Genomic DNA, 21,741 nt, shown 5'->3' with positions numbered 1-21,741 from the left:
TTCTCGTTGCTAATCTTTCCTACTACACTGTCCTTTGTGCTACTGATCGTAGGGTTAGCAGGTAAAAAGCCTCAGGACGTGAGCTAACGCTCAGATCCCATGGTGGAAAGAGAGAAATCAACTCCTCATAGTTATCATTGCATCTCTATTCAGGAAGCATGGCACACACACGCCTGTCCATGTGGCCTCATCCACTTATTCTCTCTAACAATAAAGTGTTGCCAGGCAGAGTGGCACACGTCTTTAATCCCAGAACTTGGAAGACATATGCAAGTATGTGAGTTCAAGGCCACCTGGCCTACATAGTAAATTCTAGGACAGCCATGGCTGCACAGTGAAATCCTGTCTCAAAAAAACAAAACACAAACAACAACAACAAGTGTTTTTTTTTAAAATTATGACCTTCACATGTTCATTATCATCAGAGTAATCTAAAGGCAAGAAGAAAAGCAGGTCTTCCTGGAATTTTAATGTTAGTCATCTGGTGAGAAGAGAGTCACTGAGCCATCTTACCTGGAAAGGATAGTGTTTGATAGTCAGGTACTCAGCCAGGATATCCAACATCCTCACCATCTGAGAGAAGATAAGGACTCTGTTTCCCCTTTCTCGGAGTCTTGTCAACAGTTTGTCTAACAGGATCAGCTTCCCACTGCTCCTAATTAGAGACTGAAGATTCAGAAGACATCTCACTCATTATGTTCAAACATAATGCTCCTTAAACGTGGCACCCATGGTACTATGTACTTCCAGCATTGTCACTGAGTCTCCTCATCACACTTGTTCCTTTGGAGACAAGGTCTCACTATGTAGCCCATGTGAACCTTGAACAAGCTGTTCTCAAACTTAAGTTGCTTCTGCCTCCAGCACATACCCAAACATCCCTGTCATATCCAAGGGCTCTCTCAATTCCACGCCACTACTGACGTCTGGCTTTCCTTGTGTTTTTGAAAGCTTCCTTTGACACTCCTTGAAGGATAATCAAGGAAGAGAAGGAATACTTATACTTCAATACACCTCTAAAACAGCCCTGACTCACTCCAGAGGGGCGAGTACGAGCAAGGGGAGCTGCTCACCTGAAGGACCTCCTGGCCGCTCTCCCTCTCGCTGTCCTCGGGAGCTTTGATCAGGTAACAGTGGTTGCAGCACTTTTTCAGCTCCATCACAATATTAAGGAAGCCAGATGTGCTGCCTCTTGTTCCTTTGGCAAGAGCCTTGTAATTCCTGGTCAGGATCCATCTGCAAATGGAAAACATTAATTCAAGTAAGCAGAGCTTACGGTGCTGTAGGAAATAAAAGTGAAAAGACAGATTTATACTTTCTGTCTCCTGTAACCTAAACATGATCCTTCACATCTCCAGGCAGACATAAAAAGGTCAATGATTGAACCAAGTACGTCAACCTCACTGATCACAGGAAATCTAAAAGACAATTCTAGAAGGCTAAAGACACACTCATGTGTGTGTGTGTGTGTGTGTGTGTGCATATGTGTGTGTGTGTGTGTATATATATATATATAAAATGTGTATTTATGTATATTACATTTGTGTCTTTCTATTGTAAAAACCAAATAACATTAAATATTCTTTTATATACCAACTTGAAATGATAGAAGAAATACACATATAATATGCCTTAGTAATAAACTCCAAAATGTTTAAAGTACTTTTATCTAAGTAACAGTGTATCTTTACATTTCTCTTAATAATCACAGTTTTGGGAATGTATCTCAAAATGATAACTGTATTATCATCTATGAAGCCAAAGTGTTTGAAAAATCCTTTAAGAAAGCCCATGTGAGCAGAGAACGGGATAAATACACTACCTATCCACATTCAAATGGAATAGTCAGTATCCCAGGTAAAGGTGCCTGCATGGTGCACAACTATGATTCTGTCCTTTATCCCAGCGCTCAGGAAGCTGAGTCTAGAGGAGTATTAAGGACAAGCCAAGGGAGAGACTATACAGTGAGATTCTGTCAAAGGGATGTGGAGAGAAGTGGAAGACAGACAGAAAGGGTATAAACAATTAAGATGCTGAAGGAAGGAAGGAGATCTAAAAGCTAGCCAAACCCACAAAGAGAAAATATGGTACTATTTAGTTGTAAAGAACTCATTAAAGTTTTATCCACAAAGAGAACCCCCCTAGACCACAAATGTGCACTCTCCAAGTACCATCCTCCAGTAAACTATTAGGCAAAATTCCTTAAGTGACCAGTTGGCTCTGGTTTGAGAGAGAAAAATGGTTAACATGAATATGGTACACTCTATCATTTAGATAATAAAGCAGCTATCAATTTTAATAAGGATAGAATTCCTGAATCACAACTCTGAATTCCAAACTCCAAAACGTTTGAAGGATGAACATGATGCCACAGGTGGAAAATTCCACATCACACCTTAAACAGAACCTAATCAAACGCAGGGGCACTGAAATAAGGATGAAGTGTGCGTGTGTATAAATGAACACATAGAAACATGTATACATGCACAATTTACAAAGTCAGAATGTACTGAAACACACAGTACTAAGGAGACTGAGGTATAAAGAAACATCAGTTTGAACCCAGCTTGTGCTATCCACAGATCCTGAAACAAACAAAATATCATGGGTGTTCCTGTGTATGACTGTGTATATATGTGCTCCAACTGAGGAATATAAATATTCTCTGCATATTATTAAACTGTTAAGAAATTATCAACTACTTTTAGGCATGATAACAGTGCAAACTTCTGAAGAATAAGCAGTCAGTCTTTTTGGAGCTGAAGAGATAGCTCAGAGGTTAAGAGCAGTGGCTGCTCTTCCAGAGGACCAAGGCTCAATTCCCAGTACCCACATGACAGCTCATAACTGCCTGTGACTGTAGTTTCAGGGGATCCAACAATTTCACACAGACATACATGCAGGCAAAACATGAATGCACAAGAAATAAAAATAAAAAATAAATCATTTTAAGTAAAAGAAGTCTCTTTCTTTCAGAAACATACACTAAAACAGGAAACATGGGTGAACTGGAAAGGCCTGAAGCTAGGTTATGGGCAGTAAGAAGTTACCATACTAATTTGTTTATGTGATATTTCTACAAGACACATGGGCTAAACATAGTAGGGCAGTCGGTGTTGCCCGCACGTGTGAGGCCCTGGGTTTGCTATCCAGACACATGCACACGCACACACACAAATGCATCCCACTCATGAAACTAAATGTGAGTGCCCATAACAAGCACATCTGTTGCTGCCATGTATGCCAGATTCACTGTTTTCTAGTTTCTGTACAATACGTTAAGGCACAAACCATGACCTGTCCATGCCACTAGAAAGGAAGGGGTGCTCGCTCTGTCCCAGGGGGGAGTGCTACCTCTCCATGGCTCTGCTTGCACATGTCTGTCTTCCATGACTGTGCACAATGACTTGTTTCTAGCCATACAAGGCTTCTGGAAGGGATATGTCCCATTCATCTCCATTATTTCTAGTAGCTAATGTCTAACATTAAAAAAAAAAAAAGACTTCAAGGAAGATTTAATGAATGGAAAACAAAAAATTGTTTGGCTTAACTGACCAGAGTAAGAGTACAGGCACTAAAACTTAAGGAGCTGACTCGGCAGCTAAGAGCAGCTGCTGATCTTGCAGATGACCTAGGTGTGGTTCCCAGCACTCAACAACCATCCTTAACTCCAGTTCCAGGAGAGCTAACACCCTCTTCTAATTCCTAAAGACAACATACATACATACATGCAGGCAAAACTCTGATATATATACAACAGAAAATAAATAAACCTGAAAAAATTTTGATCTTCAGATCATTTATATAACTGAAAGTACTATGTAAACTCTCTCTTGCTCAAGTGGGGAAAAAAAAAACACCTTCCTAGCTGGGCACTGGTGGTACATGCTTTTAATCCCAACGATCCAGAGGTAGAAGCAGATGGATCTCTATGAATTTGAGGGCAGCCTAGTCTACAAAGCAAAAACCAGGACAGTCAGTGCCACACATAGAAATCCTGTGTAGAGGGGAAAAAGAAAGAAAGAGAGAGAGAGAGAGAGAGAGAGAGAGAGAGAAGAAGGGAGAGAAAGGAAGGGAGGGAGAGAGGGAGGGAAGGAGGAAGGGAGAGAGGGAGGGAAGGAGGGAGGGAAGGGAAGGGAAGGGAAGGGAGGAAGGAAGGAAGGAAGGAAGGAAGGAAGGAAGGAAGGAAGGAAGGAAGGAAGGAAGGAAGGCAGGCAGGAAGACCTTTTCTTCTGACTGAGTATGAAATTCAACCAAAATCTGTGTTGAGTTTACAGACAAAGCTCCGTGGTCTCTAGCAAGCCAAGACCAGGTAGAGGTGCACAGATAACCTGTCTCAAAGAACAGAAAACTTTACTACTGAGTACTTGCCAAGATTTACAAGGTTCTAGGCTTAACTTTTTTTTAAAAAAGGAAGAAATAAAGGAAGAGAGAGGGAGGGAGGGAGGGAGGGAGGGAGGGAGGGAGGGAGGGAGGGAGGGAGGGAGGGAGGGAGGGAGAGGGAAGGGGAGGGGGAGGAGGAGGGGAAGACCAAAACCAAAACCTATGTTCAGGTTTTACTTTTAGAAAGGCATGAATTACTTAAAAACCATCTACCTCTCGGCAGGAACTTACTTATAATACTGTTTCTGAAGGGCTGACATCTCCACCCTGAGAATCTGCTCCACTTTGGCAGGAAGGGATTTCTCCACATCTTTTTTGACTCTTCGAAGAAGAAAAGGCTCTAGTACCTTATGAAGACTCTGGTAGCCATTCTCTCTCCCTTTTCCATGGTCTTCTTCAAAATCTTCCCAGAACTCAAACCTACAGAGGAAATCGCCATGTTAGTTACACACAGGGAAAGAACTGATCTAGGGGTAGGGGGAAAAAAATCTCAATCTGTCCTGCCAGGAAAGGCAAAATTTGCCCATCACTGAATCTTCAATAAAAGAGAGGGAATAAACAAAATGTAATTCTAAACTTTCTAAAAGGGACAAGGATGGCTCAGCAGGTAGATCCTTGCTGTCTGACAGAAAGCAAGCAAGCTGAGCACAAGCACTCAAAGCTGCCTGTGTTCTACTAACTCAGCATGAGCAGCTGCTGCCTGCTCCTGCCACCAAGGTCTCCCAGCCATGATCGGCTGTGTTACAACTCTAAGCCAAAAGAAACCCTTCCCTAAAGTGGCTTTTGTCAGGTACCCTGTCAGAATTGTGTAAGGTAATTAAGATGGCCGCCAGTGACTATAATTTCTTGGGAAGGAAAAATGGATTCAGTGAACTGACAAGGGACAAGAAACAGCAATGAGAAAGGACACACCGGGCTGGAGAGATGGCACAGCAGTGAAAACAAAGGACACTATGAAAGGACACTGACTCCAGCCTGGAATTAAACAGCGCTGCTCAGTCTGCGGTCACTCCTCCACTCCCAAGGAAGACAGTGGTAAGCAATGTCTGCAGATATTTTAGTTGTGACAACTGGCCCGTAGTGGGCAAACTCCAAGAATGCTGTCAGACGTCCTACAAGAAACATGACCCAAGTCAGCTCCAGTGAGGAGGAGAGTGTCCAAGACAACCCAAAACATTAACTTTGGCAAAGATGAAAAGCCAAGAGAAAGCACTGAATGGAGGGGTGCAGAGGGACTCTCCTCCAGAAAATACTGTAGTGAGGAAGGGAAAGAAAAGAGCAGGAGGAAAGAAAGAGGAAGGAAGGAAGGAAGGAAGGAAGGAAGGAAGGAAGGAAGGAAGGAAGGAAGGAAGGAAGGAAGGAAGGAAAGAAGGAAGGAAGGACCAGTTTCCTTAATTCTGTGTCAACCAACAATTCTACCACAGTGCCTAGGTTCACAACCTATAGAGAATTTAAGTTAGTCAGCATTAACCTAAAGATTAGGCTAGAATACAAAAACCGTAGAGAATCCACGAAGAAATAATTTAAAATAATAACACTAACTAGGAGAGTAATTAAATAATACACTGAAAGTATAAATACTAGGCACAAAGAACAAACGGGAACAAGTAGCTGAATGACAGGAAGGGGTTCAACTCTATTATTTATATACAAGAAACTGCCTCAACCGAAGCAAAGGGAAAAAACAAAAACTGTATCGATCGTTTCACTTCTACCAACTAATTCTATTCAACAACATTCTACAGTATAAGGTAGACAAGATATAAAAAGCATTCACATAAGAAAGACATTTAAAAGCCTGTAAGGGCAGAAATATGGTCCTATAAGTAAAAATACAAAGAAAATTGGTAACAAAAGTTACAGGAACAAGATTGTAAATATGAATATGATAACTATATAACTGTCAACTGTACCCCTGCTCTCTATCTATAGCTCTAGATTCTAGTCGTGGCTCTATCTCCTAAACTATAGCTCTGTACACACTATACCTCTAGACCAGTGTGCATGATGTGCTGATCCCCCAAACAAAAAATTATTTTCAGGCTGGAGAGATGGCTCAGCAGTTAAGAGCACTGACTACTCTTCCAGAGGTCCTGAGTTCAATTCCCACTACCATCTGTAATGAAATTTGATGCCCCCTTCTGGTGTGGCTAAAGATAGTTAACTGTACTCAATATACATAAAATAAAATAAATAAATCTTTAAAAAAATTAAAAATTACTTTCATTGCTACTTCCCAACTGTAATCTTGCTGCTACTACTATGAATGGTAATGTAAATATATGTGTCTTAGGCAACTCTTGTGAAAGGGTTGTTCAACTCCCAAAGGGGTCTTGAGCCACTGCTCTTGACTCTGTAGATCTATACTTAACTATAGCTCTAAACTCTACTCATAGCTCTATGCTCAGCTGCAGTTCTTTCTTTCTAACTGTAGCCCTAGACTCTAGTACAGTCTAAATGAGATGAAAAGAACAGTGTAAGAGGGTTCAGGGCATACACTTAGCTCAGCAAAGAGCACTGACCCACCTGGTCATCACACACACTCTCACACACAGTCCTGAGTTCTATCCCCGGCATCTTACCAAAATAACAAAATGTCCAAAACTGCAACCATGATTTAAAATTCAACAAAAATAGTTTAAAATTTGTCAACAATGAAACCACTAAAAACTACTGAGAAAAATTTCACAGCAAATAAAGAGAGAAAACCTTCCTTGACCATGGAATAGAAGGCACAGTTATTATTAGATTAATAACTCTCCCTTAACTGATACGTAAGATACAATGCAATCCAAACAGAATTCCCCCAGAAATTAATGAGCTGATCTTGAAATAGAAACTAAAGCCTGAGAAGATAAAATGTTCTGAGAAAGAATGAAACTGAGTCTTACATTCTCCATGTTAAACACTAGGGTGAAGCAGAACTAAGGCAGTGCTGCACAAGACAACAGTCAGAAGCATCCCAGTGGATAGACCATGAGTACATCCTTTCTGTCTCAACCAAGATCTTTGCAAGATGCTGCCTTCAACAAATGGGGCGTAACAACTTTCCAAATTGCTTGGTGAGGAAAATAAAACTGAATCAAGGTCCACACCAATCATGCATTCAGTGGGGCAGAATAAAATATACACCTAATGTGACAGCTAAAATTTATAAAACAACAATGTCTTCTGGGCCCATGGTTAGACCTACCTGTTATAGACATATCACACAAAAATAACTTGATAAATTATATTTAAAAGTTAAAATCTGGCTGGGCAGTGGTGGCACATGCCTTTAATCCCAGCACTTAGGGGGTATAGGAAGGTGGATTTCTGAGTTCGAGGCCAGCCTGGTCTACAGAGTAAGTTCCAGGACAGCCAGGGCTACAAAGAGAAACCCTGTCTCGGAAAAATCCAAAACAAAAACCAAAAAAACAAAAAAAACAAAAACAAAAACAAAAACAAAAAACAAAAAAAAAAAGTTAAAATCTGTCTCTTCAAAAGATGTTATGAAAATAAAACAACCCAGACACTATTGCATATGCCAGAAAGATTTTGCTGAAGGGACCCTGTTATAGCTGTCTCATATCAGGCTATGCCAGTGCCTGGCAAATACAGAAGTGGATGCTCACAGTCATCTATAAGATGGAACACAGGGCCCCCAATGGAGAAGCTAGAGAAAGCACCCAAGGAGCTGAAGGGGTCTGCAACCCTAGAAGTGGAACAATATGAACTAACCAGTACCCCCAGAGCTCGTGTCCCTAGCTGCATATGTAGCAGAAGATGGCCTAGTCGGCTATCACAGGGAAGAGAGGCCCCTAGGTCTTACAAACTTTAAATACCCCAATACAGGGGAACGCCAGGGCCAGGAAGCGGGAGTGGGTGGGTAGGGGAGCAGGGTGGGGGGAGGGTATAGGCAACTTTCTGGATAGCATTTGAAATGTATATAAAGAAAATATCTAATAATAAATAAATAAATAAACAAATAAAACCTCAAAAAGAAAACAAAAAGCCAGTCACAAGCCAGTAGAGAAATTGCATCCAGGAGTGTTTTATAGAAATGAACTGTTCAATTCACAAACATAATTTCTTTATTTTATTTTTATTTTATGTATGTGAATACACTGACACTATCTTCAGACACACCAGAATATGGCATTAGATCCCATTATAGATGTTTGTAAGCCACCATGTGGTTGCTAGGAATTGAACTCAGGACCTCTGGAAGAACAGTCAGTGCTTTTAATCGCTGAGCCATCTCTCCAACCCCAACAATTTTTAAGAGCTGAAGCAGTGCTGTTAAAATTCTATTTAACTTTATTTTAGGTGTCTTTGTCAGGATGTGTGTTACTGCACCAAGTACCTGCAGTACCTGCAGAGCTAAAAAGGATTTCATATTCCCTAGGGCTGGGCATTACAAACAGTTGTGGGCCACTATGGACAGTGTGGGAACTGAACCCAGGTCTCCTGCAAGAACAGCAAGTGCTCTTAACCAGCTCTTTAGCCCCAGTCTCATTTTTTTCTTTCATTTTTGAGAGAGTTTCTCTGTGTAGCCTTGGTTGTCCTAGAACTTGCTCTGTACACCAGTCTGGCCTTGAACTCAAGAGATTTCTCTGCCTTTGCCTCCTGAGTGCTGGAGTTAAAAGTGTGTGACTGCCCAGTGCTCTCTAATTTTCTTAAAAACAAAAGATTTGAATAAATATTTCACTAAAGAAGCTCAAATAGCCAAAGAAAAATGAGAAGATGTTTAACATCCTTAGTCATTACAATGAAATAAATTATGGAACATTCTACAATTATGTCAAATGTACAATCAGTAATTACATTGCTTCCTGTGTACCAGTTACTACGCCAGGTAATGGGAATCACAGAGGAATAAGACAAGTAAGATCCCTAGTATTTCCACAAGCCTAAGTCAGGGAAATGCAACAAAGCAGGAAGGGGGTCAGAAGGAAGATAAGAAAGGAGGTGAGTGCCAGGTCAAAACAGAGAGAAGCAACATTCCAGGTGAACAGAGCAGGAATGGCTCAGCGTATGAGAGACAGAAAGACGGCCAGGACAGCTGATCCATAATGCGTAGTGGAACAGAGTTATGAGCCAGTATGACCCAGGGTCCAGCTCTCTACAGTCTTCCAAACTAAACGAACCAATTTAGACTTTGTCCTAAGTTGTCACTGAGCAACACTAGACAATTTTAAGCCAGCCAAATGAATATATACACTATGTATCTATCCTATACAATTAATCTAATAGAAATAAACCAGAGTATCTTCAGAGGCACCTTGGCTTGAGGAAGAACTAAAACTGATGCTTCTACTATCACAGCCTGCATTTAAGGCATGTCAGACTACATACGTCATATACTTCACTCATGTGGCTTTGAGACTTTGTTCTGATTTATGCTTTCTGAGGCAGAGAGTCACATGGAGCTAACAGAGGGCTTGCACTCAATAGTTGGTAGTGAATTCCTTCTTAATCCTCCTGCTTTAACTTCCCAAGTGCTGGGATTGAGTGTAAGAAGCGTCACCATCCTACCTGTCTCTCATGTCTTAATTATTTCCCAAATCGTTAACTAACTCAAACCTGTGGTGGGCAACTACATAACCCTCCTTAACAGGCACATTTCTTAGCTTCTATCCCTTTATTCTACAAGATCTTAACACAGCTGCTTCTGCCACAGATGAATGCTTTATGCTCCCCCACACTAGCAGCTTTGCTAAGTCTATTAAGAACAACAGAAAGTTTCCAGGCGTGGTGGTACAGCGTTTAATATTAGGATTTGAGAGGCCGAGGCAGGCAGATCTCTCTAAAATTGATGCCACGCTGGTCTACATAATTACAGGATAGCCAAAATCACATAGTAAGACCCTTTCTCAAAAGTACAAAAAAGGGGGCTTGGGGAGCAGGAGGGAGAACTAGCATATTAGACATTCTAGCACCTTTTGAAACAAACAGGAAGGAGCTTACTTCTCCGGCATAATAAAGTGCAGCAAGGACCAAAGCTCCTTGAGGGAATTCTGAAGAGGGGTGCCCGTGATCAGTAGCCTATGGTTGGACTTGAAATCAATCAGAGTTTTATACAATAAAGAGTCATCATTCTTCAACCGATGGGCTTCATCTACTCCCAGGAAGGCCCAGTTAATACTGCCCAGCACGGTCTAAAGTGAAAAATAGAACAGATGAGCCACCAGGTCAGAAGGGCACCCAGAAGTGCTTACACAGCTAAGTAATTTCTGTACAAATTCCATTACAAAGGTACACATGTAGACACAATTATTCTTCACATATTTAATACATATTAGGACTCTTCTGCTCATTCTATCAATGGCCAACTTCAAGATCATCTAAAGCTGCAAGTGAATCTCTTATACAACCTACTACTACAAGCCCCTTCAAGAGGCTGGAAACTGGTATGCTGAACAAAAACAGAAACAAAAACTCTATGTTACTTTGTCTTCAAAAGATTCTTCTCTTGCCTATTTTATCACCCCAACCTTGCAACCCAGGAAACAACAAGAACACCACACTGAATATAGAATAAAAGCATTTACCACTTAGTAACTGTAGAAAGAACTCTCCAATTATTGCAGAGTACCTCACTGCACCCTCCATACCCTTTCCTCTTGCATCCTTGCAACTGGATTAAGCCACCCTAAGCTCCCAGACGGTGAGGTTGGTTTTCACAATTTTAGTATTTGAGGAACATTTTAAGTTTTTTTTTTTTTCACCTTTTAAACGGAGCAAGAAAGCATGACAAGTGGATTGCACAGCCCCACTATTTAACAGGATACACAGGGGCAAGACTTAACCTTTATTACTAATTACCTTATCTTTTAGGAGGATCTCATATGTTGTTATAAGTGCATTGAACTTCAACCTTTTGGTTTGAGAATGAATCCACTCATATTCCCTTATCTACAAGAAGAGAAAAACAATAATTAAGACACAATTTCTACTTCCAAGTGTTTGAAACAAAACAAGTCTTGTAATAAATGCAATAGAAACAGCAAACAAGTCTCATGAGAATTGGATGAAAAATCTAAGCACTCTAAGAAGACTTGCTGTAACCCAAGCTAGAACATTGAAAGTCAGAGTCAAACTACAGACCACTGAGCAGGAAAAACTTTATTATCATTTCAAATAAGCCAAACCCTCCTGCGAAGATCTGACTAAGTGTGCAGAATTTATCAGCAATCAAAGTTGTGGACTTTATCAGGCATGCTGGCACACATCTTTAAACTCAGCACTTAGGAGGCAGAGGCAGGCCGATTTCTCTGAGTTTCTTGAAATACAGAAAGCTTGTTTCAGAAGGGAAAGAAAAAAAAAAAAAACCTTTTATAACTAAATAAAGTACGGCTTTTCCAGACTTAGGGAAACGAAATTTCCATTATTCTTTGCATATGATGATATTTATTAAGTAACAAATTATAATCAATAGTTTGACCAGAAATTTCATTAATCATAACAAACAGCTATATCCCCTGAGAAAAACAAATTTTATAGAGTGAAAAATATAATTTAATAAGTAGAAAATAGTAAGGAATATAAAGAGACTGGAGAATTAATGAATCCACAGTGAACTGTGATCAAACTCAGCAAACACCATGAATCCTCTCCATTCTTAGGATTTAATGACTTAGGATCAAAAGGGAAGGCAGTGAGGACTTGCAGCTAACTGCCACCAGAAACTGAAGAGGAGTAGTGGGTGCCTGCCACAAAGGAAAATACTGGTTTGCTTTCTCCTTTAATAACTAACAAATTAAAATTAGGGCCAGAAAACCTAGTACAGTTTATAATTCAGATATTTTTTGTTTTGTTTTGTTATGCTTACAGAGCTGGCAATTTAAACCCAGAGCCTTAAGCATGCTACAGTCAATCACTTAGGTACAACCCAAACCCAAATCAGACTGTTTAAATGACAGCATTTAACAAAAACAAGTTTGAATCTATGAAAATACGTTTGCAGCATTTATCCTAAACACTGAAGATTCCCAGTGGCCGGCTCTTACTACAAGCATCTCCAAAACCCATGTTAAAGTGAAGGGCAAAAGAGCAAAACTCCAGGACTAGACAGACTCCTATCTCAAGAGCTCAGGCTCCATCTAAACGAATGGATTAGACAGACGCCATAGACAGCTACTGTCATGGGAGACAGCTGCTATCAATTTTGAAGACTATCATAAGGGTTACAGTACCTAACACAAGAACTAACACACAGTAGGTACTAAAAAAGTCATTCATTTCTCAAAAACACATTTTGCTAAACAAAGACAAATTTATTGTGTGCTAAATTCATGATGCTCAAGTCAATGTTTGGTACCAAACAAGACTCCTAGAAATGTAGTTCTCCTTTATAGGGCGGCCATAAATATAAAAACCAAACTAGCTGTGATGCATGCTACTGATCACAGCTCTCAGGAGGCTGAGGCAGGAGGAGTGCCACAAGTTAGAGGCTTGCCTGAGCTACATAGTAAGAGTCTGGTAGGGAGTGGAGAAGGGAGGGCAGAGAGAAGAAAAAATTGGAGAAGAGAACCACTGTAATCCAGCTAAGAGAGACTCCAGTGCAACTGCTCTGTCTTAAAACATAACATGCTCCTTGGTCAATGTTGTGTTTGTTGGTTTGATTTTTTGGTTGGTTGGTTGGGTTTTTTTTCCAGACAAGGTTTCTCTGTGTAGCCCTGGCTGCCCTGGAACTCACTCTGTAGACCAGGATGGCCTTCAACTCAGAAATCCACCTGCCTCTGCCTAAGTGCTGGGATTAAAGGCTTGTTCAATGTTTTAAAGACTATCTGAGTTGCATACTGACAACTGCGAGTACTAAGAGCACAGTAGAGTGTTTGAAAGAGTTTACTGATGCATGTATAAAACAGACTCAATCTCCAAACTACATTTCTAACTCCCATACCACTTCAAGTCTTTTTCTTTACGCACCGTATTTCTGCTCATCAGGTCACCAATGTAAACCACGACATTAATCTCTGGTGCCCAGATCTCAAACTCTCTCTGCCATGAGGTAAGGGTGGACAAGGGAACAACTATAAGAAAAGGCCCATAGAGCTGGTGCTGGTGGAACAGGTAGGAGAGAAACGATATGGTCTGGATGGTCTTTCCTAGGCCCATTTCATCAGCAAGGATTACACTGTTACTTCTGCATGAAGAAAACAACACAAACGAAGCAATTAGATATTGACAAAAACACTATGTGCAAAATACACAGTTCACAATAACCACAAAGGAAAGCATCAGTTTGTCCTTTCAATGAATTTCTCCTCATCTTCAGTGACACATGAATCCTAAACATGGAAGAAAGCAGAAGACAGAAATAAAACCAGACACTTATCTGTAAGTGCATCCAATATTTAGATTACATGTAAGGTTCCCATCTTACACCCAAGGCTCTGAATTACATAGTCTTCACTAGGCTATTCCTCTAACAGAAAAGACAAGCTTTATCATGGAAGCATACAGCATGCAGTCTTGGGTTCACTCATATATAAAGGAGAAAACTGGCTATCAGCCTTGCTGTTGAACACTATACAAACAGTCCTGTGCCTCTGCTCAAATTACCTTCTCCATCCTACTGCATTCCACTTGACTCATCAATACAACATCTACTATTTTATAGACCTACTTGATGCAGGTGTAAAGGGATAGGTTTTTGTATTGTGTGTAGTGCTAGAGACAGTGCTCAAGGCCTTGTATATTTTAGGCAAAGAGGAACTGTTTTAAATAAGCCACAGTTGACAATTCCTGGCCTCATTGCAACTGAATGAGAATATTCAAGAAGAGTGTAGGATTCTAAGGGGATTATTTTGGTTTTTCATTTTTTGTTTTGTTTTCTATGAAGTAGATTCTCACTGTGTAGTCCAGTTTGATCTGGGATCTGCAATCCTCCTGCCTCTGTCTTAAAGAGCTAGTAGTAGTAGTAGAGGATTCTGAACACTGAACAAGCACCTTGGAAGACTGATGCAAGTGTTCATGGACCAGGACTAGAAAAGAAGCTGTAACTCCACCTACCTACCTTCCTACCTACCTTCCTTCCTTCCTTCCTTCCTTCCTTCCTTCCTTCCTCCCTCCCTCCCTCCCTCCCTCCCTCCCTCTCTCTCTCTCTCTCTTTCTTTCTTTTGTTCTGTTGTTAAAAATATAAAAAGAAAGACACATGAAGAAAATGACCACAGTTTCACAATTAGAAAAGTATATTTGGGAAACAGAAAGTAGCCTATATGGCAGGAAATTAGAGATCTAGTATGACATAGACTGTAAACACTATTACAGGCTGGAGAGATGGCTAAAGAACCCTTCAAGAACCCTCACAACTCTGATACTTGTTGGGTATTTATGACTTTGTGCTTCGCATGGGTACCGCAGCTCATCCCAGCTCATCCTCATCCCAGCTCATCAGGGTTCTTCTCAAGCTAGAATATGTAAATGGCCTAACCCCATTGTCATCTATTCAGCTTAACCCTTCACTGGCTTGCTCTCTTTGGCAGGGGACTCCTCCTATTTCCCTGCAGACACCAGCTCTCCTTCCTGCTTTCAAAGCCTAAGTCCCTCTTGGAGGACTTGGCCCAGCCTAGCTTAGGAAGGCTCTTCTTGGTGGGTCTATCCTTCTTTCCCACCTTTTCTGGCTATTTAACTCAGAAACATCTGCAGGATTTAACTGTAGTTGCTTACTGTCTCTGGAAGTACACAAACATCAGTCTACCTGTTTACAAGTAGAAGCAGCACAAGGCAAAGCCAAGGGAAGGCCAGTGCTGGCAGCTAGACTCTCTGCAGGAGCTGTGGCTGGTTGGTAATCCTCACCAAGGGAGGCTTAAAAGTACACAGACCTGAAGGTGTTTGTACTCTTGTTCCTGTGCCTGGAGAGACACTGCTACCCACAAGCAGGCCACCCCTTCCGGCTCGCAGCTATACTCATGCTACTGGGACTGTATTTCAACCAAAAGTTTCTGCGCCTAATGAACTGGTATGCATGGATATGTGCTTCACTAGTGAACCAGAGCATTAAAATATTTAATACTAGAAATAGTATTAGCTAGTAATACTAGCTAGAAAAACAAAGCATTTAATTTGCCAAGATCACTAACAGATCTCTTTTAGTTAAAGGCCAGTTTGGTCAGCATACCAAGTCCTAGGGAAAGCCAGAACTACATCAAGAGACTACCTCTAAATAAATAAATAAATAAATAAATCCCACACTAATGACTATAGAGCAAACATTGTGCAACTCTGAACAAAGCTCATGGTATCATTCTGAGCACCATCAAGCATAAAATAAGAGTGCTAGCTCATACAACCTCTTTAGTGACATCTAAGTTCTTACCGATCCGTTAGAAAAAGTAGGACTCACTATCTTCTGACAAAAACGTTGTTTTTTTTTAAAAAACAAAACAAAAAAATTACTTGCTTTACAATTTCATACACATAACATTCTTTGATCAATCTCCCCATTTTTCTCTTATCTCATACCTGCTCCACCAACCCAAGCCCTTTTTCCCAAGTCTCCATCTACTTTCATATCTGTTTACTTGTTTACATGTCTCCCACCGCATTTCATTAGCTCTGCCTGCACGAGAATGGGTAGCATTAATGAAAATCATTTTTCTCAGTCAAACTCCAACATTGATGTTTCTTCAGGCTTAAATACTGCACTCAACTGAAAAGACAAGTCATGAAGGGTCTCACTTGGGAAAGAGTTAGTGTAAATACGTTGATAACTAGAAACCATCTTCCTGAACCTGAGGATACATTTCAGTATTTTATTTTTCAAGCTATAATTTAATTCTGAAATAACCATCGATATCTATATTAATATAAAAAGTAAAGACACAAAGAAGGGGTTGGACTGGAGAGAGCACTCAGTGACTAATAGCACTAGCTGCTCTTCCTGAGGACCTGAGCTCAGTTCCCAGTACCCACAAGGCAGCTCTCAAGCATGTCCAGGATACCAATGCCCTCTTCTGGCATCTGTAGGTACAGAGTACACAAGTGGTGCACAGACATACAGACATACAGGAAAATAGACATATACTTAAGTAAAAATGTTTTTAAAACTGTGCCCTTAGCAGTGAAGGAAGCTCTCACATGACATCACAGAATGACAGAGGAATCACGCCTACCTTGAATCACTTAAAATCCTCAAAGGCCACCGGGCGTGGTGGCGCACACCTTTAATCCCAGCACTCGGGAGGCAGAGGCAGGCGGATTTCTGAGTTCGAGGCCAGCCTGGTCTACAAAGTGAGTTCCAGGACAGCCAAGGCTACACAGAGAAACCCTGTCTCGAAAAACCAAAAAAAAAAAAAAAAAATCCTCAAAGGCTAAACGGTCCAACACTTAGCTCTTAGGATACTGATAAGCCAAACCCAACAGAGGAAATCTAAGCATATTTTCTACCTACTTGCACCAGGAGTGAGCAAGCCAGTTGAGGCCCTCCAGCTGATAGTCTCGGAGCTCCAGATTCTCTCCTCCTAGGTAAGCTGGCTGCTTCTTCAAAGCTACAAATCTCGGTCTTTGCTTTAGAGCCTGAGAAACAAAAATGAACAAAACCTAAGTCTTAGAACATTTTTCCTTGACCTTAAACTACATTAGCCATGTTTCAGGTATGAATTGCCACCCCACCTCACCCCTTCCTATTCTGTTCTCAGAGTTCATCCTAAAATTAAGTATTTTTAAATAAATTGTTCTTTTTCTGATATAACTCTGTAAACACTAATTAGCTCTTAATTTTCTCATCCAGTGACACCGTGTGACACTCAGAGTTACCTTGATGTCACCTTTTCTAAACACTACAGGAGCACTCTGGAAGTCTTATTAAGTGTCTGAGTATTTGCCTGCATGTATGTGTGGGCACCACATGTGTTAGTACCCGAGGCGCTCAGAGTGTTGGGTGCCCTGGACCCCGGACCTAGACAGTTGTTGAGCTGCTGTGTGGGCACTGGGAACCGAAGCTTAGTCTTCTGCAAGAGTAACAACCAACCTTACGTACACAGCCCACAGCCCAGGCCCCAGGGCGCTCTCTCATATGTTACTAAGCACCACTACACTTTCCGAGGGACGGAGGAAATGTAAGCACTGGCTTTTTTCCTCAGGAAACCTCTTCCATTGCCCACTGGAGCCATGACCTCCACCTCTGTTCTATTCTGAACTTGGCCTCTACACCACATTCGTGACCAACAATCACATGCTGGCTTTCACAGACAAGAAGGAGTTTGAAGTTATTAAACTTCAATTTCTCTAAGATACAGTCCAAGGAATCAAGCATATTTCCAGACCTCAGCAAATTCCAATGAGAAGAAAAGACTTGTTCAATCAATCTAACAATAAAAAGCCTGTTTATTCAGTTTCTAAATTAAAATCAGAGACATCTTTCCTGCCTAAATTACCTACTTTCAAATATTTCTCACAATAACTAATTATAAAGTATTAAATTATATAAATCACCAAAGTCATCACATAACTGATCCTTGTTTTAAAAAGTGTGGGTGTATCTGTGTCTGTCTGTGTCTAAGTGTACTGAAGTAGACCACATGCATACAGGATCCTTCAGGGCAGAAGATGGCACTGAGTCTCTGGGAACAGGAGTCACAGCTGTAAACCACAGCCTGGGTGCTGTCAACTGAACCCAGGTCTTCTCCAAGAGCAGTGAGTGTTCCTGATCTCTGAGGCCCCTCTTCAGCCTCTCATCCTCCCCATTCACTTTCTGTCTTTTTCCACTGAGATAAGTCATGTGTAAAACAGGGTGGCCTTGAACTCACTCCATGGCCAAGGACGACCATGAATTTCTGATTCCTCTGCCTCCACCTCCAAGACCTGAGATTACAGGCATGCCCAGTGATGCTCAGTCTTGTCTGCTGCTAAGCCACCAAATCCAAGGGCTACACATACGCAGGTTTACTCTACTTTCTGAGCAAATTCAACAGCCCACACTGTAATTATTTATATTTAATGTAACTTTTAAATCATCATTGACTCTTGTTGTATCATTGTATCAAAAATCATCATTGACTTTTGCTTCTATATATGTGCCCAACTAACTCTTTGGTTACCACACCTTTCCACAAAAAACAATATAAAAGTAGGCTGGGGGTGGTGGTGCATGCCTGTAATTCCAGGACTGGAGATGCAGAAATAAATGGATCTCCATGAGTTGGAGGACAACTTGGCCTATATAATGAATTCCGAGACACCAGAGCAACATCATAGACAGATCCTGTCTCAAAACAAACAGAAAATAAATAAATAAAAATATATAAAAAAAATAAAATTACAAAACTCAACAATTGGCAAACCTTGCATTCTCTTGTGGGAATGGTTTTGGAGTTGTTTCGACTGTGGAAGCTGTCAATACAATTCTGGAATTTCTTTCCAATCAAGGCTTCATCTTCCCAGCTGCACTCTGAGTAGGGTAGTCCCATCCACTTGCACAGATACTCAGGCTCATTTGAAGGTGCTGGCTTCCGACTGTGAGCTATATCATGAATAAAAAATTATCAAACAATGTCAAATTTGAAGTAGGAAGTGATTTTCTTCTTTAATGTATAACTAATGGATATCATGTGACAAAACTACAAATAACTTGTAAGACACAAACTGCTCATTTTGAGCAGTTACTAAAAGTCAGATATGCTGCTCACCTGGGAAATCTGTTTGGCCCAGGGTAGATTTACTTGTCTTCACAGCTGAGCAAACACAAAATAAGACAAGACTATTAGAAACATGCCAAAAAAGGCAAAGAAGCAGATTGTTCAAGCAAAGGGCTAGAGAGGTGGTCAAAGGCTAGTAAGAGCACTAAGGCTGCTTTCCTAAAAGACCCAGGTTCAATTCCCACACCCACCCATCTGGCAGCTCATAGCTTTGTTACTCTAGTACCAGGGGATTTGAAGCCCTCTTCGAGCCTCCTCATGAACAAAGTACGCACATTCAGCAGAGATATGCATGAAGGCAAAACACCCATACACATAAAAAGGTAATTTGAAAGATTTTCTTGCAAGTATGTGCTTATTCATCTTGTGTTCACAAAGAAGCCTACCTACACTGGCTGCTGGACCTCATCCTACTGTTCTGTTACCTTTCAAATAAAAGGCAGAACCCCTTGAACTCTCTCCCGAGACCTGTTCTGCCAACAGCTATTTCCTCAGACAATTTCACTGATACCAGCTAGCCCCACTCCGAAATTCAAGAATAAAATCCAAGACTAGTATTCCATGTCAATCACCTACTTCTCCTGCAATAATATTCAGACCTGGAGACTACAGCTGAACAAACATTGCAGCCCTCAAATAATGCTTCTCTCTTAGATGACAGTGAAGATGCCAACCTAAGCATTTGATTTCAACTCTAAAAGTCAGTTCTTCCCTTGGTCCTTTCATTTCAGTGAATGAGACTCATTCTCATAGGAAACCTTGGAACCAATATCCTTGACATGCCTGTCTTCCTCTCATCCCCCATACCCAAACCTACAAGCAGTAATTATTAGTTCTCCCTTCAAAATAAGTATAGGCCTTTGTTTAGTCTCAAAAAGTAAAACTGCAAAACTCATTTTATACATTTAAATTATCCTAAAGCCAAAGGTCATGTCTCCACGTTTGCAGAGGACTAAAGGAAGTTCCCATGGACTTACCTATTACTCTCTCTACTATCTGATACTGCTTATTCAACTCTGATGCCAGCTCCTGTTGGCAACTGAAATATTCAACATCTTCAGGAGAAACTTTCCCTAGCCTAGACAGAAGACCAAAAATAACATATACCAGTTAGAACTTGGAGATCTATAGATATGTATGGGAGAAAATGTCCTAAGTACAAATGTAAAATTATGAGTCCATGTGTCTATCTCTTTGGTAATCTTTCCTAGTAACAGGTCTGTGGTTTAAAAACCAACAAAAACATTTCTGCAAATTGTATTAAAACCAAGAATAATTTTAAGCATATCATAATTCAGAGGGTTCGAGATTATTAAATTTCACAGAAGTCACCCCAGACTAACCAAAGAAAATAACAAAATGTTCTTGACATTGGCTCTGCATACATCTATCTAAATTCAAGTCATTGATTCACTTATGTTACTCTCTGCCTCACCTTGCCCATCTACAAATCAGGTAAAAAGGAAAGAGAAAAAAAAAAAAGAAAAGGGAAGAAAAGGAAAAAGAAAGTCACAATCTTACTGTAAAGATCAAACATACTGAAGAAAGGAAAGATAGCAAATGTTCAGTGAGCTAGCTAGTCTCATTAAATCTGAAATTTTAGTAGCAGTATATGAAGACATCTCCATTTAGAAAACAGAACCAGCAGGGCAGTTGTGGTGCACGCCTTTAATCCCAGCGCTTGGGAGGCTGAGGCAGGCAGATTTCTGAGTTCGAGTCCTGCCTGGTCTACAAAGTGAGTTGTCCAGGACAGCCATAGTTACACAGAGAAACCCTGTCTTGAAAAAGCAAAAGAAACAAACAAACAAACAAAAAACCCAGAACCATAGACTACTCAGTGATCCTTGATCAGACTGATCAAGGCAAAATCTGAAATCTTAAGAGAGCTGTGTTCTCCACACTTTTCAAACCTCCCTTCCCTTCGATTGGAAACACCACTTTACTCTGTAGCAGGCAACATACCATTGCTTGATCTCATCCTCTTTCTTCTTGAAATTCTCCAGTTTCTTTATGCCCTTCACTTTCTGTTGCTGTAAGGATTCTTCACTCTCCCATGTGCTGTGAATATAAGACCAGCCCTTCCACTTGATAAGGTACTGGACTTCTCCTTCCTCCCTCTCCGTGTCAAAGTCATCGCTAGGATCTCCATTAGCTTCAACAGCATACACAGTGGTAGATGCTCCAGTGGCTGCAAAAGGATTCAGGTCAGCTTTAAAGAAAATGTAAGAAACCAGGCAATGAAAGATTCCCAATTATGCAACTGCCAGGAAGAGTCTCTTCTTCAATAAAGCAAAAGTCTTGCCTTACAGTAAGCAGTCACTTGCTGAACAATTACACTTAGTAAAGTAAGTCAGTTACAGGACAGGATGGGTTCAGTCCTTTCAAATATCCTCAAGGTATTTACCTTAAAACATGTGCAAACTTGCAAGTGGTACCACACAAGTCAGCTATCCAAACACCAAACAATGAAACAGCAGCAGCACCCTTTTCTTTATAGCCCTGACTGCCTCAAAAAGCAGATCTTTTCCTCCAAGAATAGAGAAAGACATCAAAATGCCCTGTCCTTACCCTCCCAAAGCTAACTATCTTACCCTCAAATAACCAAACTGGGAACTGGGAAATGGTTAGTTGGGCAGGGTACCAGGTTCCTAGTTGACGCTACACATATTCAAGGCTGAATTTCAAAAAAAAAAAAAAAAGGATTGGGGCAGAAAAAGGACCGTTATGCTTGGTT

At 40.7% G+C, this 21,741-nt stretch overlaps 1 protein-coding gene across 6 annotated transcripts in view; it reads right to left on the bottom strand.

The window, feature by feature from the left end:
• The window catches only part of Chd2 (chromodomain helicase DNA binding protein 2), a 116,187-nt gene that overhangs the window by 55,100 nt on the left and 39,346 nt on the right, over positions 1-21,741 (bottom strand). For all 6 annotated transcript variants that reach the window (XM_085841640.1, XM_029479422.2, XM_085841639.1 and 3 more), the window contains 11 exons: positions 20,970-21,195; positions 19,985-20,085; positions 18,999-19,043; positions 18,654-18,832; positions 16,763-16,887; positions 13,297-13,513; positions 11,191-11,280; positions 10,333-10,523; positions 4,615-4,803; positions 1,074-1,236; positions 514-666 (listed from right to left, as the gene is read on the bottom strand). In XM_085841640.1, coding sequence (XP_085697766.1) covers positions 514-666; positions 1,074-1,236; positions 4,615-4,803; positions 10,333-10,523; positions 11,191-11,280; positions 13,297-13,513; positions 16,763-16,887; positions 18,654-18,832; positions 18,999-19,043; positions 19,985-20,085; positions 20,970-21,195 — 1,679 coding nt within the window. The remainder of the gene's footprint in view (positions 1-513; positions 667-1,073; positions 1,237-4,614; positions 4,804-10,332; positions 10,524-11,190; positions 11,281-13,296; positions 13,514-16,762; positions 16,888-18,653; positions 18,833-18,998; positions 19,044-19,984; positions 20,086-20,969; positions 21,196-21,741) is intronic.

The sequence above is a fragment of the Mus caroli genome, unplaced genomic scaffold (genome assembly GCF_978045245.1).
Source record: "Mus caroli unplaced genomic scaffold, Mus_caroli_1 scaffold_8, whole genome shotgun sequence".
Lineage (NCBI taxonomy): Eukaryota > Metazoa > Chordata > Mammalia > Rodentia > Muridae > Mus > Mus caroli.
Note: the sequence above shows the minus strand (reverse complement) of the source record. Positions and strands in the feature narration are given on the sequence as shown.